At 40.1% G+C, this 17,439-nt stretch overlaps 1 protein-coding gene across 5 annotated transcripts in view; it reads right to left on the minus strand.

The window, feature by feature from the left end:
- The window catches only part of ST3GAL3 (ST3 beta-galactoside alpha-2,3-sialyltransferase 3), a 173,100-nt gene that overhangs the window by 128,520 nt on the left and 27,141 nt on the right, over window positions 1-17,439 (minus strand). For 2 of the 5 annotated variants that reach the window (XM_084211754.1, XM_084211756.1), the window contains 2 exons: window positions 9,837-9,884; window positions 482-524 (listed from right to left, as the gene is read on the minus strand). In XM_084211754.1, coding sequence (XP_084067880.1) covers window positions 482-524; window positions 9,837-9,884 — 91 coding nt within the window. Of the gene's footprint in view, window positions 1-481; window positions 525-7,946; window positions 8,103-9,836; window positions 9,885-17,439 lie in introns of all 5 variants that reach the window. The other 3 variants (XM_084211753.1, XM_084211752.1, XM_084211755.1) reach the window with 3 other exon arrangements.

A 17,439-nucleotide genomic window follows, 5' to 3' on the forward strand; every position in this document is an offset into this window, starting at 1 on the left:
CAGCGTCCTTCTGACATAGCAAGAGGTCCCCGCCTTGTGCTCAGGTTCTTTCCGCTCTATTTCATCAACAAAAATAGTAATATCCATTTTTAAAGGAACAAGTAGGAAGGAAATATAAACTCCTAAGCATCCCAGCAAATTGTAGATTCACATTTCTTCAGCTTTCACATCTGTAATTCATTTTTCATTTGGAAGGTTAAGAGAAGGGTATCTAGAGCACACTGGGAGTCGTGGCTTCGAGTAGGTATTTATAGACTCTTGATCAGTTATTAAGGAATTAATGACAGTGCATCACAACCCAAGCTGGCCTGCAAAGCCTAGTGCAAGGAAAGGAGCAGTAATTGCCAGATTGCTGCAGGACTTGGCTGTCCCAGGAAGAAGTCCAGAGTCTAGTGAGCCAGCTGCCCAGGTGACATAAAAGTTGCTTACAACAGAAAGCTGCAACTACAGAAATGAAGAAGAATCCCACTGTTCTACTTACAATTTTGAATCCAGGTTCAGGAGAAAGCCCAGTTTGTCATATTCTGGAAAACAAAAGCAAAGAACACAATATCATAAAAGCTGCAAGAGTCTCCTCTGCAAAAGGCACCAAAATCGAACAGCAGCAAGTCCTTATAGCAGCTGTTAATACAGATTATTGTTACTCCAAGGTATTCCTAAATTAACATTTCTCAATCTCCAGGAAATACCACAGCAAGAGAACACATGGGTAACCATTAATTCAGAAATCACTAGAATTAAGCAAGCTATCCAGAGTGATAAAAAGTATTACTGAAACCACTTATGCAGTGATAAACAAAGCTTTCCTGCTTGCTGTACAAATAATCTTGACACTAAACATTCCTCCTAAGTTCTGATGTGTAGGGCTTTGAAATTTTTCTTCATTCCTTGTCTATTCAAACCCACAACTTCATAATCAACCAGTTCTTCTTCAAGAGAAATTTTTTTTTGCCACTCATGGTGGCAAAAATGCTTCCAATTCAGGTGTTGTTCAGCAGGAAACTGCAAAGTCAGTTTATGCCATGAACAGGGGACAGCTACAGAAACAAAATCACTCAGAACATCTGTAACTCATGTACAAAATAAGCTTTTAATTCAGCATCTCTGAATATATTGTGATCTTGTAAATCAAACACTGGATACAAAAAACTATTAGAATTCACATGAGATACACAAGGAAAAGGTGCAGTGTTCTCCTTGCACTGGGTTAAGCTCAGGGGCTTCCTCACACTGAGAACCTCTGGGTCTCACAGCTGTACAATTAAAAAAAATACAGAGAAGTAAAAGATAACCCAAACAGAGAGTAAAAGGAACAACAAGAAAAAAAAATTCTCATAAAATTTTAGACAGACTTCATTGGAAATACAGGATTACTTTCCTCATGAGACACCCCTAGAATTTCTGGGGCAGTAGTTTACCTCTGGAGATCATGAGCTTTTCACTCTCATTTACTGGCAGAACAGCCAAGCCTAACACGTACCTCAGACACAATGATTGCAGCAGATAGGTCAGTGTAAACTGTGCCATTGGTTTCAATCCCATTAAGATTTAATTCCTGAGCCAAGGGAAGTATTCTATTTGACTTCACTTGGGTAACAGAAGCTGCAGAACACGTGCATGCTTGATATTGGCACATACTGTCTGTTCCCTGCCAGCACCTGAGTGCCACCCACCATCCCCACTCCACCTGTGAGTCTCTCCTCCACTCTTCACATGCTGACAGTTCTGTGTCCCCCATGTGCTGCTTTCCTCATAATTTCTTCCCAGTTTATTCCTCCCTCAAGAAATTATGTCCTGTACAACCTCACCTCCTACCACCAGTAGGATTGTGCATAGGGAGGCATCCACTCCATAAAAAGAAACATGCCTTCAATTTTTATTAACCCTTCTGACTCCCAAAACTAACATCTGTACTAAGCAAACAGCCACAAAAAAAATTTTTTTAGTAACTCTTTTTTAAAAACCATCTATAGCCACTGACCCATCTGTCATCAGTCTTATCTCATTCAAACCAAACAGGAAATACAAAAAGAGGAAATGCAATAAGAGATACATCACCTCATAACTTCAACAACATCCTGGACTTTCTATTAACTCAGCACTTCATCAGCTTTGCAACCAAAGCACCAGAACACAGCCATGAGCTAAACACTAAGGACAGACCTCCACTGAAATGTTTCACAAGATTTATCGTCTGTTTGTCACAACTGTTTCACCTTCCCTAGGCTTTAAGTTTTCATGTTCACTGAAATTATTTTGCACTACCTTGCAACAGGCACTTCCAAAAACAAGTATTACAAAACAAAACAAATTTCTGGTTTCAAGCCAGATGCAGGGGTATGTTCTTGATTTTCAGTAGGGTGTAAGTACAGTTTCAGGCTGTAACATCAAACCAGAAGCATCCACGCCCCTCCCTCTTGCTGGCAGGTGAGATGTGCAAGCGACTGCAGGCAGAGAAATGCTGTCCTCACCATGGGCCATCTCACCCTCATGGGCACTTGTGGAACTCAGCATTACTATTAGCTTGGAAATCAATCTCTATCACATGCTGTTTCCCCAGGAAAGACACTAGGACCCTCCAAAATTACAGATTCAAAGTTATCTTACTTTTTAGCAAAAATTGGAGTCATGCTACAGACTTCCAGTGTCATTTTAGCTGTGTCACTACAAATACAGGGGCTCAAAGTCTGCCCACATGCTGGCTGGAAGTGGCCTGGATTCACAAGAGACAGATAAAGCACCAAATAACAGAAGAAAGCACAGAAAACACACAGAGCCTAGCTGCAGGAAAAGGCAATCCAATATATCTGGAGTTATGTGTCTAAATGAAAACAAGATGAAACACAGATCCACACACTCAAAGTACAACTCAATTTAAAAGACAGTTTGGTCAGGGTGTGACAATTACAGGAGAAGAACTGAACTGATCACACAGCTCACAGCTCAAGAAAGGAGCAACCCATTCCTACATTTTCCTCCACTGAAAACAGAGGTGGCAATAGCCTGCCTTGGCACTCATGCCACCTCTCTGTGCCCTTACAGGTTGCTTCCTCCTCCCATAACCTTGGTTTAAAGCCTTACTCACCAAGTTAACCACTAGATATACAGAAATATTTCTCCTCTTTTTCATGTAGTGGGATAAAGAAGTGCTGGAATATTAGAGAAAATAGAACAGAATAGTTAGAGAGAATAAGGCAAAAAGACTTCTCCACCGAAAATCAGCTTGAACCAGCTGGCCATGTTAAGTGTGGTTTGATGTTGGCCTCCACCAACATCATCATGATGATCCTCCCCCAGCACCCCACTCATTAGGGGGTCTCTGCCCTGAAGGACAATGCAGAGCCACTCACAGGTACAGTCTGGAGAGCTCCCTTCACTCTTAAGCATGTTGGTAGGTCTGATCCAGACCAGGCCATGTCTGACCCACCCATTTCCAGACCAGACACCTCCATGGCTCTGTGGCACAGGATCTGCTTTTAAAGCAAAAGATGAGTAAAGCTAATAAAGAATTTAGTTTGCATCCCATGGAAGAACATCATGGAGTAATCTGAACAAGACTTCTTATTATCAGCCCACAGAAGACTGACAGGCCCATGAAAGATCACAGTAACATTATTAGAGGAGCACAAGCCCTTCTAAAGATCACAGTAACATTACTAGAAGAGCACAAGCCCTTCTAAAGATCACAATCACCTGTGCTAAGGACCTGCAGATCTCAGCTGACAATGTGGGACAGCCGTGCACAGAAGCACAGAAATGAACAAACATGGGAAATGAAGTTTCATCATGCACCATCTTGCATCATAAGAACAAGAGGTCATCTTAGGTCAAAACCAAAATGCATTACTACACTTCCAGGAAGATCAGAACTGAATAAGAATCTAAGAACTGACAACTATTTCATAATAAAGCATGTAATTGGGATTACATGAACAGAAATAGAGCCAAGAATAGCAATTTCTATAAATCATGCAAATCCTGTGCCAAATTCAACGTTGGCATTAGCACGGAAATTCCTCCAAAGAATCCAACAGAAATCCAGCTACCAGGCTGCAAATGAGAGATGCATTGTCTCATGTCGGAAAACTCCATGCAGACCACCCAGGAAGCCATAAAGTCCAGTGCACAGTATCTAGCAAGTATTCAAGTTGCCTCTTGTATCTGCAGCCAATACAGCTATAAAGAAGCAAAATGGGAGAAATTTTCTCCTTATGCTACTAATCTGAAATCAACAATCCAGGAATTAACTTGGCATAGTGCTTTTATCCTTTCAAACTACCTGCAACCAATTTCACTGATACTGACCCTTGAGCACTAACTCTTTTAGCACCAGCACAGTACAAATAACTTTGCCTACAGAAACAGAAAATTAAACTTTTTTTTTTAAGACAGGCTATATGCAGTTCTAGCTCGGTGTTCAACTGGTAATTGCAAGTACAGGAGGGAAGGCAGAAGATTCAATATCACTATTTTATTCAAAATGTTTGTGTTTGTCAAAGAAATTAGTATGATTCTCAAGAGACAGAAGTCCTATCAAGGATGCTCAGACCACCCTGATACATTTCATCCTGTCCAGTGCAGTTTGGTCTCTGCAGAACTGAGGATCCATATGAGCCAAGCCCTGGTCACTATTCACATGCAAGTTCTACATCTGCAGCAAAGGCACAAGTAAAATAACTTATTCTGCAATGAAAAAGGCCAAACACATCACATTCACCTTGGACTAAGAAAACACATATGGACAGTTATAAAAGTTCAGCTGATGTAAAATAATTCTGCTAGAACTTGAGAGACAATAAAGAATTAATGAAAAAAAAAGTAATGTTAAATGGATCCGCTGAAAAGGACAAAAGAAAGCTTTTATTGCAAGGTTAAAAAAATAGCAGTCAGGACTACTGAGCAACAATCAAAGTACTGGATAAACAAAGACTTAATGTTACATCCTTTCCTTAGGATTTTCACTTTAACCTCTCCAGTGATGGAATTTACTGATGAAAATATTATCTTCTATTTAAATAACCAGGGACTAAAAAAGACTGCAAAGGCAAGTTCAGAAGCAGTACAGCTGAGGCCACCCGAGCTTCTCAGCACAGCCCTGCATGGACTGCATGCAGGTCTGTGTTTCATCTCCTCCTCACCCCCACTCAAGCTTTTGCATACACATTTACCAACCTTTTTCTCCATCTTGCCAAGTGACATGAAGAAAACCACCAAGAAAACTGGTAAGACAAAGCCCAGTCCGTGGTGCCTTTCCCTGCTCTGTAACAATCACAGAAGGAGCAGAAGTGACACCTGTAGAGCCTAGGGCTCAGCCCTTGCAGCCCAGCACCAGTAGCTTACCTCACCAACCTACATCTACACATCCTAATAAAACTAGAGCTACCCCCAATGGCAGAAAAGCAACTGACTGCTTCAAGCTGAATTTAGGAAAGGCTCTGATAGGAAGATGAAAAATTTCCTATGATCTGCATATGCCCTTTCACTTTTCCCAGGAAGTCATCTGTTTCAAGCCAGACTACAGCCTTTGTTAAACAGTTGTGCCATTTACTGCCATGAATCCACTTGGCAAATGGAGTTAATGCTGCCCTACTGAGTCTCCCAACACACTCTTTATTCTATAAATTTTATCGTATTTCCTAATAAAAGTCAAGAACGATATTAACAAAACAGTAATCTATACTGGCTTTTAGTGACTTACAAGATGTGCTGATTTGATGCAGAGGTGTCACATGAAAGAGAAAAATCACATTGAAATATTTTTCATTTGAGGCATTCATTAAGCCACTTCTTGACATTTGCACCTCAAATCATTCACAGCTGTATTTTCAACTGGAGGAAGAGAGCATTAATAAGAAGACAGATGATGATACTGAACACACTGGCAAAGTCACATAAGGACTACGAAACTGCTTCATGACAGTCACTGGCAAAGATTCAAGCAGCTCCCACAGTCTACACTCAGAAAAATAAAGAATGAAGTAGAACTTCATTAGTCAAAAATAAAAAGGAAAAAGCATTTCTGCAGAAAAAAGCCACTAAAACCAGCCGAGAAAATACATGTATTTCCCTTTTCTCTTTCTGCCTTACAGGAATGAAGAAATATACAGCATATTAAGTTCATCTCTCCTTTCACATCATTATCACATAATGCTAAGACAGAAATGCAATTTGGGTGAAAAACCCCAACATGCTAGAACCACATCAGCTCCAAACATTTAATTAAAATTGCTTTCCTCAAACCAAGAACATCTGAAGTGAATTACCACTGACCTGAAAATCCAGGAAATATTAGAGTGTGAAACTGTAGATATTTGTACTATCAGAGATTGAGAAATCAAATAAACAGCAAGGAATCTTCTGCAAGTCACCAATGTTTTTATCTTATGCTAGGAATCTATCACTACCCTACACATTTGATACCTCATTGAGTTGCATTTCTATTCCTGGCCTCCATCCATACCACTCTCCATCCAAAACATAGACAAGCAGTCACTAAATTCACTCTGGAGTTGTATTTGGTAGATAGACGTAGGGTTATTCTCATCCTTCACAAAATGTTATCTGAGCATCTTAAGCAGCTGAATGAAACAGGGAAAGTTTCCTTCATAGTTCTCACAGCTTCTCCCAAAATGGTTAGAGATTCCTTAAGTCAAAGTCCATAACAGCAAACTCCAAAATCAGCACAGATTTACATTCTCAGATGATTACTCCACGATCAGTGGGCACTCAGCATTTGGAAGCATGGTCTTACATGTGGGCTTTCACAAGCATGTGAGCTGCAGCAGATAGCCACTCTAAACCAAAGTTTGGGAATCCAGAAGAGTTAATACATGCAAACAATTTGAGCAAGACCTAGGTAACACTTGGTTGCTTGTAATGTTGGAACTAGCACCTTTTAAGCCTGCAAGTGAGAACATCTGCTATGAATCAGTGGTCAGGACTGCAATCAAACATGTCTAACAAGAGCATAAGCCTACAGCCCAAAGGTATTCAGTATTTTCAGCAAGCACAGTAGCATCTGGGAAACTTGCACGTCCAGTGCACTCCTATCCAAGGCTTAGAGAAGAAAAATTTAGCTTGCTGTCCAACACAGGAGGTAGGAAAAAGTCTTGAACAAAAATAGCAGGGGTATAAATCTAACTTTCAAGATCCAATGCTTGATTTCATAGCAACAAAGTAAAACAAAGCAACTAGAGAGGAAAGAAAAAAATAAAAGGAGCACTAGCTGTCTATGGCAAGTGAATGAAATCAAGGTCTCCTCAAACACCCTGTGTCCTGATTGTTTCCCCAACTTCAGAGCATGACACCCTTCTTTCTGAAATGGTTTCAGCTGAACCACTGGCTTAGACATAACATCAAACACTTATCTCAGCTTTTCAAGCTTTATCTTTTAAGGGAACAGACAGCCATGAAGAGAATTACAAAAACATCTGGACTTGTGAAGGCTGGACCACAGCATGGACCTCGTGGTTCAGCCTCACTCAAAACACATTTGGCTCACATGCTCTCTACCCAATAATCTCCTATGAAGCTCCATAGCTTTAAAGCTCCATAGTCAGATGAGCTTCTCAACACTCAGTTCAGAAAGTTTATCCAGAAAAACCTAGACAGTGTCACTGATCTGAGTTGCATAAGGACAGACGTCCAGCATTTCTGCAAAGTGAGAGTTGCATGTGGGACAAAGTTAAGGGAAAAGCCAAGATAAGGACAAACAGTCAATTCAAGTATGATACAGAAGCTGCAACAAGACATTGCTCTCCACATGGCACGATTAACAGGTACTAAAAAGCCCTTCTAAGCTGTTTAATATGCAAATATAAGTACCAGTTTTAAGCAGCATGAAATCTTAACAGGGAGACTATTATTCTCAGCTGGTTTTGACTAATAAGGAAAAAGGTATATGTAATTTTATGTCTCAAAGCATATAACTTTAGCTGAAACATCACCTACTGGGAATGGCTGGGCCTGGAGCTGCCATGGTTTCTGTGGGTTCTTTCTGGGCTCTGCCTTTTCCTGGGTCTGCAGCAAGGTGAGATGGGATGGACAGCGGAAGCACAATAGCCACAGTTTTTCTCTCTCTCCTTCCTGTTCAACAAGGAAAGCTATCCCTCAGTTGGACAGATATCACACATCTTGACATCTTATTAAACATACCAGTTCAGAGCAAGGTGAAGTTTGCAGCACAGTAAGTGCAAAGTACTAAACACAAGAGCAATAAACATACAGCTTTCTTGGACATTTCTGAGCCTCCCTTCTCAAATACTTGAGTTTTCTTTACATTTCTTCAATGAAGGAAGTCAGTCTTGTTGCAGTGAAAGGGTTTACAAAAGATCAAGTCTTACTGTCTCAATTCCTAACCAATCCAAGCTTGAGTTGTTAAATGCAAGCAGAACAAAGACCAGTTCTTTTAAAACAGACTCAGGCAGTCCAATGGCTCACATGAGCCTGTCTCCCACCCTCCATATTAACAGAACTCCAAAAGACACAGAGCAGTTGAACTGATTTTCATCACTAAGTTTACTTTCCTATTGGTGGAAACATCTATGGTTAACTCCACAGATACAAAATCTGTGGTTAAAATTCAAGCAAGGGTATTTCAAACCTATGCAACTTCCACCCTACTTCTGCAGACTGAAGAGACCGCCACCCAATACAGGAGACAACACCACACTTATGACACATTAATTAGTAAGAGAGAATTAATAGAGGGTATCTTCCCCCCATATACACAACAACATATCCATTTGGCACCCTAGAGATACTCCCACATCAGATCATGCACTAAGATTAGATCTGTTTCCAGATGTAAGTTTTAGAGGAGCTACAGGGAGAGTAGAAAAGGTTTGAGGTGTTTTAAACAAAGTAAGTTACTACCACTAGTTCAGGGGTTAGTAAATCAGATGTGTGTTCAAGCTTCAATGTTAGTGTCAGGCAGCAGGCTCTCTTTCAAAGTGTGCAGGCAGAAGACAGGTGCTATGTTGGAAGGCAGCATGTTCCCCCTACCAACCTAAGAGGAAAGGCTGGCAAGCAAGATAAAACAAAAAAAAATCCAAGCGAAGGTTTTGCCTTTTGTGGAAGACAAAAAATATCCCCATCTTTTAAGTGTTAAGGGGTTTAAAGTTCTAAGAGCAATTCTTAGTCTTTCCCTTGCACTTCATATATCATTATATACACACTGTAAACTGAATTTCATCAAGCATCATGCTCACTATGGTGTGTCTTGGCTGCAGCTTGCACATTACACACAGCCAAATGGAGAGTTACTGATCTAGTGAAGTGCCCCAGCACAAAAGAATTTTTAATTTCTGGTTCAGTTTCATTGTAGGTCATGCTTAGGCTCCAAACGAAATGAGATTGGGAGGGATTTGCCCTGGGGTTCAATAATGCTGGTCAATCTCCACCCCCAAAAAAAAAACTTTCCAGCCCTATTGGTTTAGTTACAACTCTTTTGTCTTCTCCTTCCCGGAAGCATTCCTCATGTCTTTCCCCAAATAACTCAACTTTCCTAGTAGCAAGAAACAGTTTTTCTTCAGCTGGTAGATGACATCATCTTAATGCTTTTCACATGAGAAGAGGAGCACAAACTGCATCATCAGCACGTGTCCAGGTCGTTTCCTCGCTGGGTACGGGAAGAGTCCCGCAGGTTAATCCTTGTGTCGTACTAAGGCTCTCAAAACTCCCCCTGCACTTAGGAAAGGACCCATTCACCCTTTGGCTATATGGTTGATTCCCTCAGAAGTCTGACTCAGTGTCCTGCCTCCCAACATGGCTACCATGTCCAATTAAGTAGAAGCCTTGTCATGAGGTGGGAGATAGAGAAGAAGGCAACGTTGTACCTGAGCCTATTGTATGTCCAACGGAGTCAAAGGAAAGAACCACTGAATCTGTAACACAAGAGTACAAGTTCATTTTCCCTTTTTCTTCAGCAGCATTTCTTGCTGTAACATTCTTTTGTTATTTTTCTTAAGCAATTCCTTGTGCACCCTTCTGCCAGGAAGCAGAACAAGTTCTTCACCAATCAGACAAAACAACAGGCACCTAGCAAAGGCAGAACAGGAGTATGCAGTAAATCACAGTGCTGTTAGCCAATGAAGTAGCCACAATTAATTGAAAAGAATTTCATTTTATGTCTAACAAACTTGATCAACTGAACCATAACATGCTTTGACTGCTGGCCTAAAGAGTTTTTTCTTATCAAATGTATTCCCAATATTTTCTCCCTAGTTAGGGAACTTGCCTGTTATGATCAGTTCTTCCCTGACACGGTTTGCTAAGCCAACCTTGCACTCCATGCTCACCATGTTTCCCACATCTTTACTCACAGAAGTGGCTTCCAACTCAATGCATTTCAATTCATCAATATCTTTTCACCTCTGCACTATATGCAGCACATGTGCCAAGCATCAAGAAAATATAACCTCTCTACTTGATAACCTTTTTTTTTGTATCTGGGAATCACAACAAAGCTTTTATCCATGACTGCAGTAGCAACTCTTGCTCACCACTTAATGCCTGACACTTTTAGTCACTGTTTCAAATGATGGGGTACCCTTGCTTCAACTATGGTTTAAAGATCACAGGTTTTATATATACAACTTGATGTTTGGCCACATAGAAACCCTTAGTGCTTGCTTGCACTCAACTCACCCCGTGATCCAGATCTCTTTATAAGTCATTCATTTACCTCATATTGGACCCTTCCAATCTAGAATTTGTCCGCAAAATTATCAGTAATGATTTGATATTCTGTTCAAGTGGAGTTGCATTATGCTATCATGCTCAATAATGGGGCTTTGCCCCAGCTTTATGCTTATTTGAGACAAACCAAGATTTATTTTGGTAGTGAGCCTCCTGTTTGCCACTATTTTCATGGAAGTCCTAAATGGAGGAGAAGGACTACCAAATTCTATTCTCCTACCAGTGGAGCAAAATAGGGCCAGAACTTAGTGACAAATTGCCAATGGGCAAAACACAGAAAAGAACAAACCACCACAATAGGATTAATAATTTTATGGGCCGAGAAGCTTTAAACTGACACAGAAATAGCTGAACCACCTTTCATCCTTTCATCTTCACCTAAACAAATGGACTGCATCCTTTGACATTTCTCTTTGTCACTCAGGTTTCAGATGTGATCAACTCATCACACATCCTTTGCAGCACCACAAGGGCTGCCAAGGTGCAAGCCCTCAGTGCAAGGCAAAAAGCTCAAGCACAAGAAGACTTAGCCTGCTGAAGAGTTTAACTTCCTGTTGCATCACTTGAAATATAGGCAGGCTACAATCTGAGGCTGTTACCATGTTAGAGCTGAAAATAACTTGACAGGACTGAGCCCTTGGCTTCTCTACATTTTACATTATCATGGTGTTTATTTTCCAACTCTTAAAAATTCAGTAAGAAACTGCTAATTTTCAAAATAAACACTGTTGTTTTAATAAAGAACTGTTAATTTGACTGGGTTTAAAAGAATTTGGAAAAAGAAGGTCTGTGCTGTCTTGGATCCAGCACTATGGTAGTAACATTAAAAAAATTAAAAAGAATCTCAAAACTTACTCCAACAAAAATACAAATCCATCTGGACTTAACAACTGTATTTCCTCTTTTGGGAATAAAATTCAGACATCATTATATTATTCTAAATAGCAAGGAGTTTAATTCATTTTAAGCGCATTAACTTCATTTGTCATCAGTTTTAAAGTATCTCTGTGGGGTTCTACTTTTAAAAACTGTTGAGATTTTTATCAACAAAGTACTGTTTTGTAGTTAATGTCAAATTTAAAAGCTGTTAATTTTCCTGAAATATATTTTGCATTCAAACACTGCACATGAAATATTAGGGCTTATCTAAGAATGGCTGAAAAGCACTGCAAGCACCAAAATTAATAACATTATTGCAACCCACAAAATAGTATAATGTTTCATTCCCTTAACTGAGAACATTATCTTCCTCATATAAAAAAGAACAATTTACAAGCAGATTAAGAGCTCCCTTTTCCAATCCAGTCCTTCATGCTACTATTAGTTTCAACTAATCAAATTCACTGTGAATAACCTGTATTCTAGTCAACTCCCCCTCGACCTCCAGAAGTAATTTCACTAAACATGGATCTTTATTAAAACACTGTGTTTCTTTCTGGTATTAGCACTCCAAAAGTGAAGAAACTGTAAACCTGAAGAAAGCTGAGAAGATAATAATATGCCACCTTTCTTCCACCCCAAAAAACTACTTACATCCAAACTCAGAGCTACAGGTTATTTCTGTCAGAAGCTGATGGAGATAAACTTTTCTTTGAAGCAAGCCAGATTTACTTGCAAATACACTGAGTTCTGCTTCACAGTACACACGAAGAAAAGTTTCTTTGCTCCTATTTTCAAATCTCTTCCAGTCATCGCTCAGTTCAAAATCCCCCTGACTTTCTAGGGGGTCTTTTTTGCTGAGACAAAGTGGCAGCTCTGTCTGCGCCCAGTGCCTTTCCCCAAGCCCCAGAGTGTGCTCTACCCTTCAGAGGCAATCTGCTAAGGCTTTATCTTTCAAAACTCATTAAGATACAATGTAAAACGTACCCGGTTACATGCACCCTTGCCTTAGGTGCCGGGAAGTGTTCGTGCCTGAAGGAGCAGTCCCCAATCTTTCAGATACCTATTTCCATAAATAAGCTTAAATTTTTGTCCGCCTGCCTTAACTGAAGGGCAGCCTTTATGCCTAAATCATGAAATCTGACACACAGTAACTCGCCAATATGTACAGCTTAAGGCTGCACATGCCACAGTGCCAGTCTTTTACATCTGTTTTCATGTTAACTACAATCTTTTTTTCAGTGGCTCTAGCAGCTTAAAAAAGAAAAGGAAAAAAAACCTCCAAAACAACACGATATAGCAAAACCCAAATGTAATTCTGGATCTTATCCAATCCATCAGAAAGCAAAGACAGCACAAGCACTCACTAAGTTTAGAAGGCACTCAGTGCCAGGAATAATGATGGCTGAGACCTCACCAGCCAGATTGTAAAGTTGCTTTGGGTCACTTTGTGTCAACTTCAACCCAAAACTGCATTGGGACCGATGCTCTGGGTCACTTTCCCTCACTGCCACCATCCAGTCAGAGCATCACAAATTGGACCAATATACAAATGTGCTCCATCATCCCCCACAACACAGTGCTGTGCAGGGCTACCTGAATGCTCCCCATCACAGCCCCTTTGGAGAGTGGAGGGGTGTTGCATGAGACCCTGCTCCACTGCTGTGAAGCCAACACAAGGATCCCATTTCATTCAGGAAAAAGGAACTCAAAGACAGACTCTGCAAACACCCTCAATGCTGCTCTGGGAACAAATTTAAACTCATTTCCAACAATGCTCCATACAGGACCCAGAGCTGAATCTACCTTCAAAAGAACACAACTGGACTTCCACAGATCTGTTCTGTAGTAAAAGAAAAACCAAAACCAAAACCCAAACCTCAAAAAAATCCACCTGCAAGCAAATCTGTGATGACTACATTTATTGCTGCACTTACACCACACTCCAGCTAAGACATCCAGGTATGTGGACTGATTGTATTTCAAGGCAAGGGATGCTTGCCTTGAACTAGCAGCACTTCAAGTGTTGCTAACACCTTACCTTTCTCAGGGCCTGGATAACTGTGCACCACACCCCCCTGTCCCCAAGACAGACAAATCAAATCATCCAGCTTGCTGCATATATTGTGCACCTTAGCTCAGGGCATTTCTGGACACTAGATTAGTATTTAACTGCTGCTTGTAACACATTGCTGTATCTTTCCCAGTACTCTGGTTTCCGAACAGAAAAATAAATGAAGATTTGGGTCTTCACAAACGAGTGATGATCCTCACCAACAAATTGCAGATTTGTAGGAGACAAACGAAGCCATGCTGAAAAGCATCTGAAGTTTCATACTCTATGCACATCACTAGATAAACATTTACCATGGGTACTGCACTGAAGAGATGTATGGAAACAGCTCTTAAAAGCCCAATTGTGTCAAGGTCTTAAAATCATGCAGGAGCAAATACATGGATTCATTTCCAATCCTTACTTTGATTTCATCACTGAAGAAAATGCAATATACAAACCAAAACACAAGCAGTGGATACTCATAATGAGAACTGCAAATATAATCCACATTCAAACAAGAACTGTACATAAACTGAATGTTTACCTAAGTGCTGTTTCAAAATTTAAGATTTTTATAGTAAGTCCCTCCGAGAAGGCACTAACTTTTTATTGCCTTTTACAGATTCTCCCTGCAAGGAGTTGTAGATATTTGTCTCAACCTATTGGAAACTGAAGAAGCTGAACCAATAATGTCTCTTTTTTTTTTTTCCCTTTTTTTGGTGGGGGATGTTTAGTGGTTTTTTTTAAAGAAAAAAATGCAAAACCAGACTTCAGCAATAAAGTAACTTCCCCAAGAAAAACAACATGATTGCGTGCTGCTTTGGAAGTGGTCCTGAGAAACCACAAACTGTCAGTCCCTCTGGAGTTATAAGAGTTTAATAATAAAGGCTTAACACAGCCTCAATACCACATACCATTACAGCAATACACTCCACAGGCCAAGCCAAACAGGGAATACAAGAACACATCACAGCATAAGGCTGTGATTTGGCACATCCTTATTCAGATGTTCATGCTCTGAGGTCTGCATTGCTTTCTTACATGCATAATCAATGTTTCTCATTCCATACACCCCTGTTCTCCAGATACTCTGATGGATTCCTACAGAACTACAACCTGTATTTAATAACATCCAATGTAATTTATACCTCCAGAACCTGATCAAAGACCAGACATCCTGCAGAGCTCCATCAGCTGGCCTGGCGATGGCAACTGCAGTAATATTACCCAACAAAATTTTGACTCAGAGTCAGAATGAAAAGAGAAAAATGAAGTGCTTCATTTTTATCATGGAATTAGAAGAACATTCTTAAGGGTGTGTCATTCATCTGTCTCCCTTTTTCTGCTGAGTACTGAAAAGTATAGGATCAAACATCCCAGGAGCCAGCAAAATTTTTTCTATTTGAGATCAATATTCTGCAATGTGACATACCAGAGAAGGAATATTTAATGCCTGAGACTCTTCCTAACTTGCTGACAAAGAGATCAATAACAACAAAAACTATTCTTATGTTTCACCTAGTCAGGAAATGAAGCATACAAAAGCACTCACAAACACATTCTACTGTCGGGATTCATTTGGCAAGAAGATCTTAGAACATCTCCTGCCCCAAAGAAAAAATATTTTGAATAAGACCCTCTCTTATGATGACTATGCATCATACTGAATAGTTCTTATATCCAAAGAACTGACGAGAACGGAATAATTTCAGTTCTTAGAGATCTCACTTAGATATCTAAAGTATGAATATCCTTCCTCAGATTCAGTAAAACATAACTGCCTGCACTTAAAAATTCCTTGACAGGGCAACCTTCGCTTCCTAACACATTGTTTTGCATGCTGAAGATGGATTTAGGGAAGGGCTAAGTAATTTACTGAGTTTAATGACAAATGCCATCTGACTAACTTATTAAGTATCCTACTTCTGCATTAATGTTGGGCTCCCCATTCCCCCAGCTTGGTCTATTTTGCTTTACTAAGCTCTTTCTTCTATAGTGCCAAGGATTTTCCTACTTAAGGCCTTCTTTTCTGAACATAGTGAGATGGCTCTGTGTTAAAGGCACTGGTCACTACAATAACATCTTCTGTACCACAGTTCAAGGATGTTCCAAGTCACTCCTATTCATAATTTAAAACTCAAGGCATTAATTGCAAGACATCACCTAAGCTCCACTTCACACAGGATCAGTGAAGGTCAAAGGAAACACATATCATACCACTCTTACTGATAATCTCAGCTCCTACACATGTACTCTTTCAAAAACAGTCACACTGCTCCATGTTTAGATGCCACAAGGAGTTATATCTCAAGTGTATTGTTTGAGCAGCATAAGTCTAACATTTTTAATATCTGAGATGAGAAATTACATATAAAGATGACATATACAGAGCACAGGGACACTTCCTAATCACAGATGTGAGAGCTAATAGCAGCAAATAAAGGGACTGCAAGTTTTGGCAAGCTAAACATATGCAGAGTTTCAGTCCAGTGCTGTCTGCAGCTGATAGGAGACCCAGGTTCAAAGTTCAAAACTTAGTCCCTTTATGGGAAGAGAAAAGTCACTCAGCAACAGGACACATCTTCAGCAACAGGAAACATCTGATTGTAAAGAACATTTCCAATAAAGTCTGGGTTTAATAAATTGTCTTAAAACAAGGCTACACTAAATTTGAATGCCTGTCCTGTGTGCCACCTGGCTGTACTTATTTTGGTGTTGAGATGTGGGAATAGGACAATGCTTGTTTCAAATAACGTACCTGTGAGGGAAGATTCATCCTCATTTGAGAACACACATAATTGAGAGATATCATAACAATGGAAATATCTCATTCTTAACAGTAATTCACTTATGCACTGTACAAAAAAAAGTTTCTGCATTGCTGCTCTAGCCACTATCTCTCTTGAAATACCTTTTCCATTTACAAAGCACACAGCACTGAAGGCCCATAGGTTCTCTCCATTTTTGTGGCTCACCCAAAACACCCGTTTTATTGACAGCTGACTTCACAACCAAGCTTAGATCTGAACCCAAATTCCTTAGCCATCCACTCTGTGCAGACATGAGGTCCCTTCTGTGCTTCAGCCTGGAGCCAGTCAGTTTCACACCGGGAAACTTGACACGGAGCACTGAGGCTCAGCACAAGCTCTGCTGCAGGGAGGACAGGCACAGCTGGCTCTGAGTGAGTCTCTGCAAACTAAGCCACAGCCAACAGGGGAAATTCTGCTATAACCCACACAGCCCTGAACAAGTCCTTTGATTAAATTGTTTCTCATCCATAAAAATAAACAATCTGATTTTTTCCAAAGACCCTTGGATAAAAGGCTTGAAAGCTAAGAATGGGTATAGCAAAGTATTATCACTTGTCTGGAGAATTTAATGTGGCATCAAGGTCTACTGGTTACACTGTAAACAGAAAAGTCATTCTCTATCACCTCTCAATTTCCTGTCATTTAATTGAAAATACTGCTCTCTTAGTGATACTGAACTTGAGAGATGTAGTAATATTCCTTTAGGCAATTTTTATGAATTTCATGGAACCTAACCAACCTTTTTACACTTGCTGTTTTGTGCATTACTCCTTTTTCATCAGGACGTTTGTTATGAAGTGGTAAATGAACTGAACAACACTCATGTTCTGAACAGATGTATTTTTAAAATGGTTTGAGCATGCCAATTTTCTTTATTCTGCAATGAATGAATGGAATGAAAAGATGTGGTGTCCTGTGCCAGCTGGCAAGTGCTTCAGAAGGATATTACATTGCTATTGTCTTCAGCAGTGCCCAAATAACTGTTTGGTGGCAGGA

Source organism: Fringilla coelebs, assembly GCF_963513975.1.
Source record: "Fringilla coelebs genome assembly, chromosome: 9".
NCBI lineage: Eukaryota > Metazoa > Chordata > Aves > Passeriformes > Fringillidae > Fringilla > Fringilla coelebs.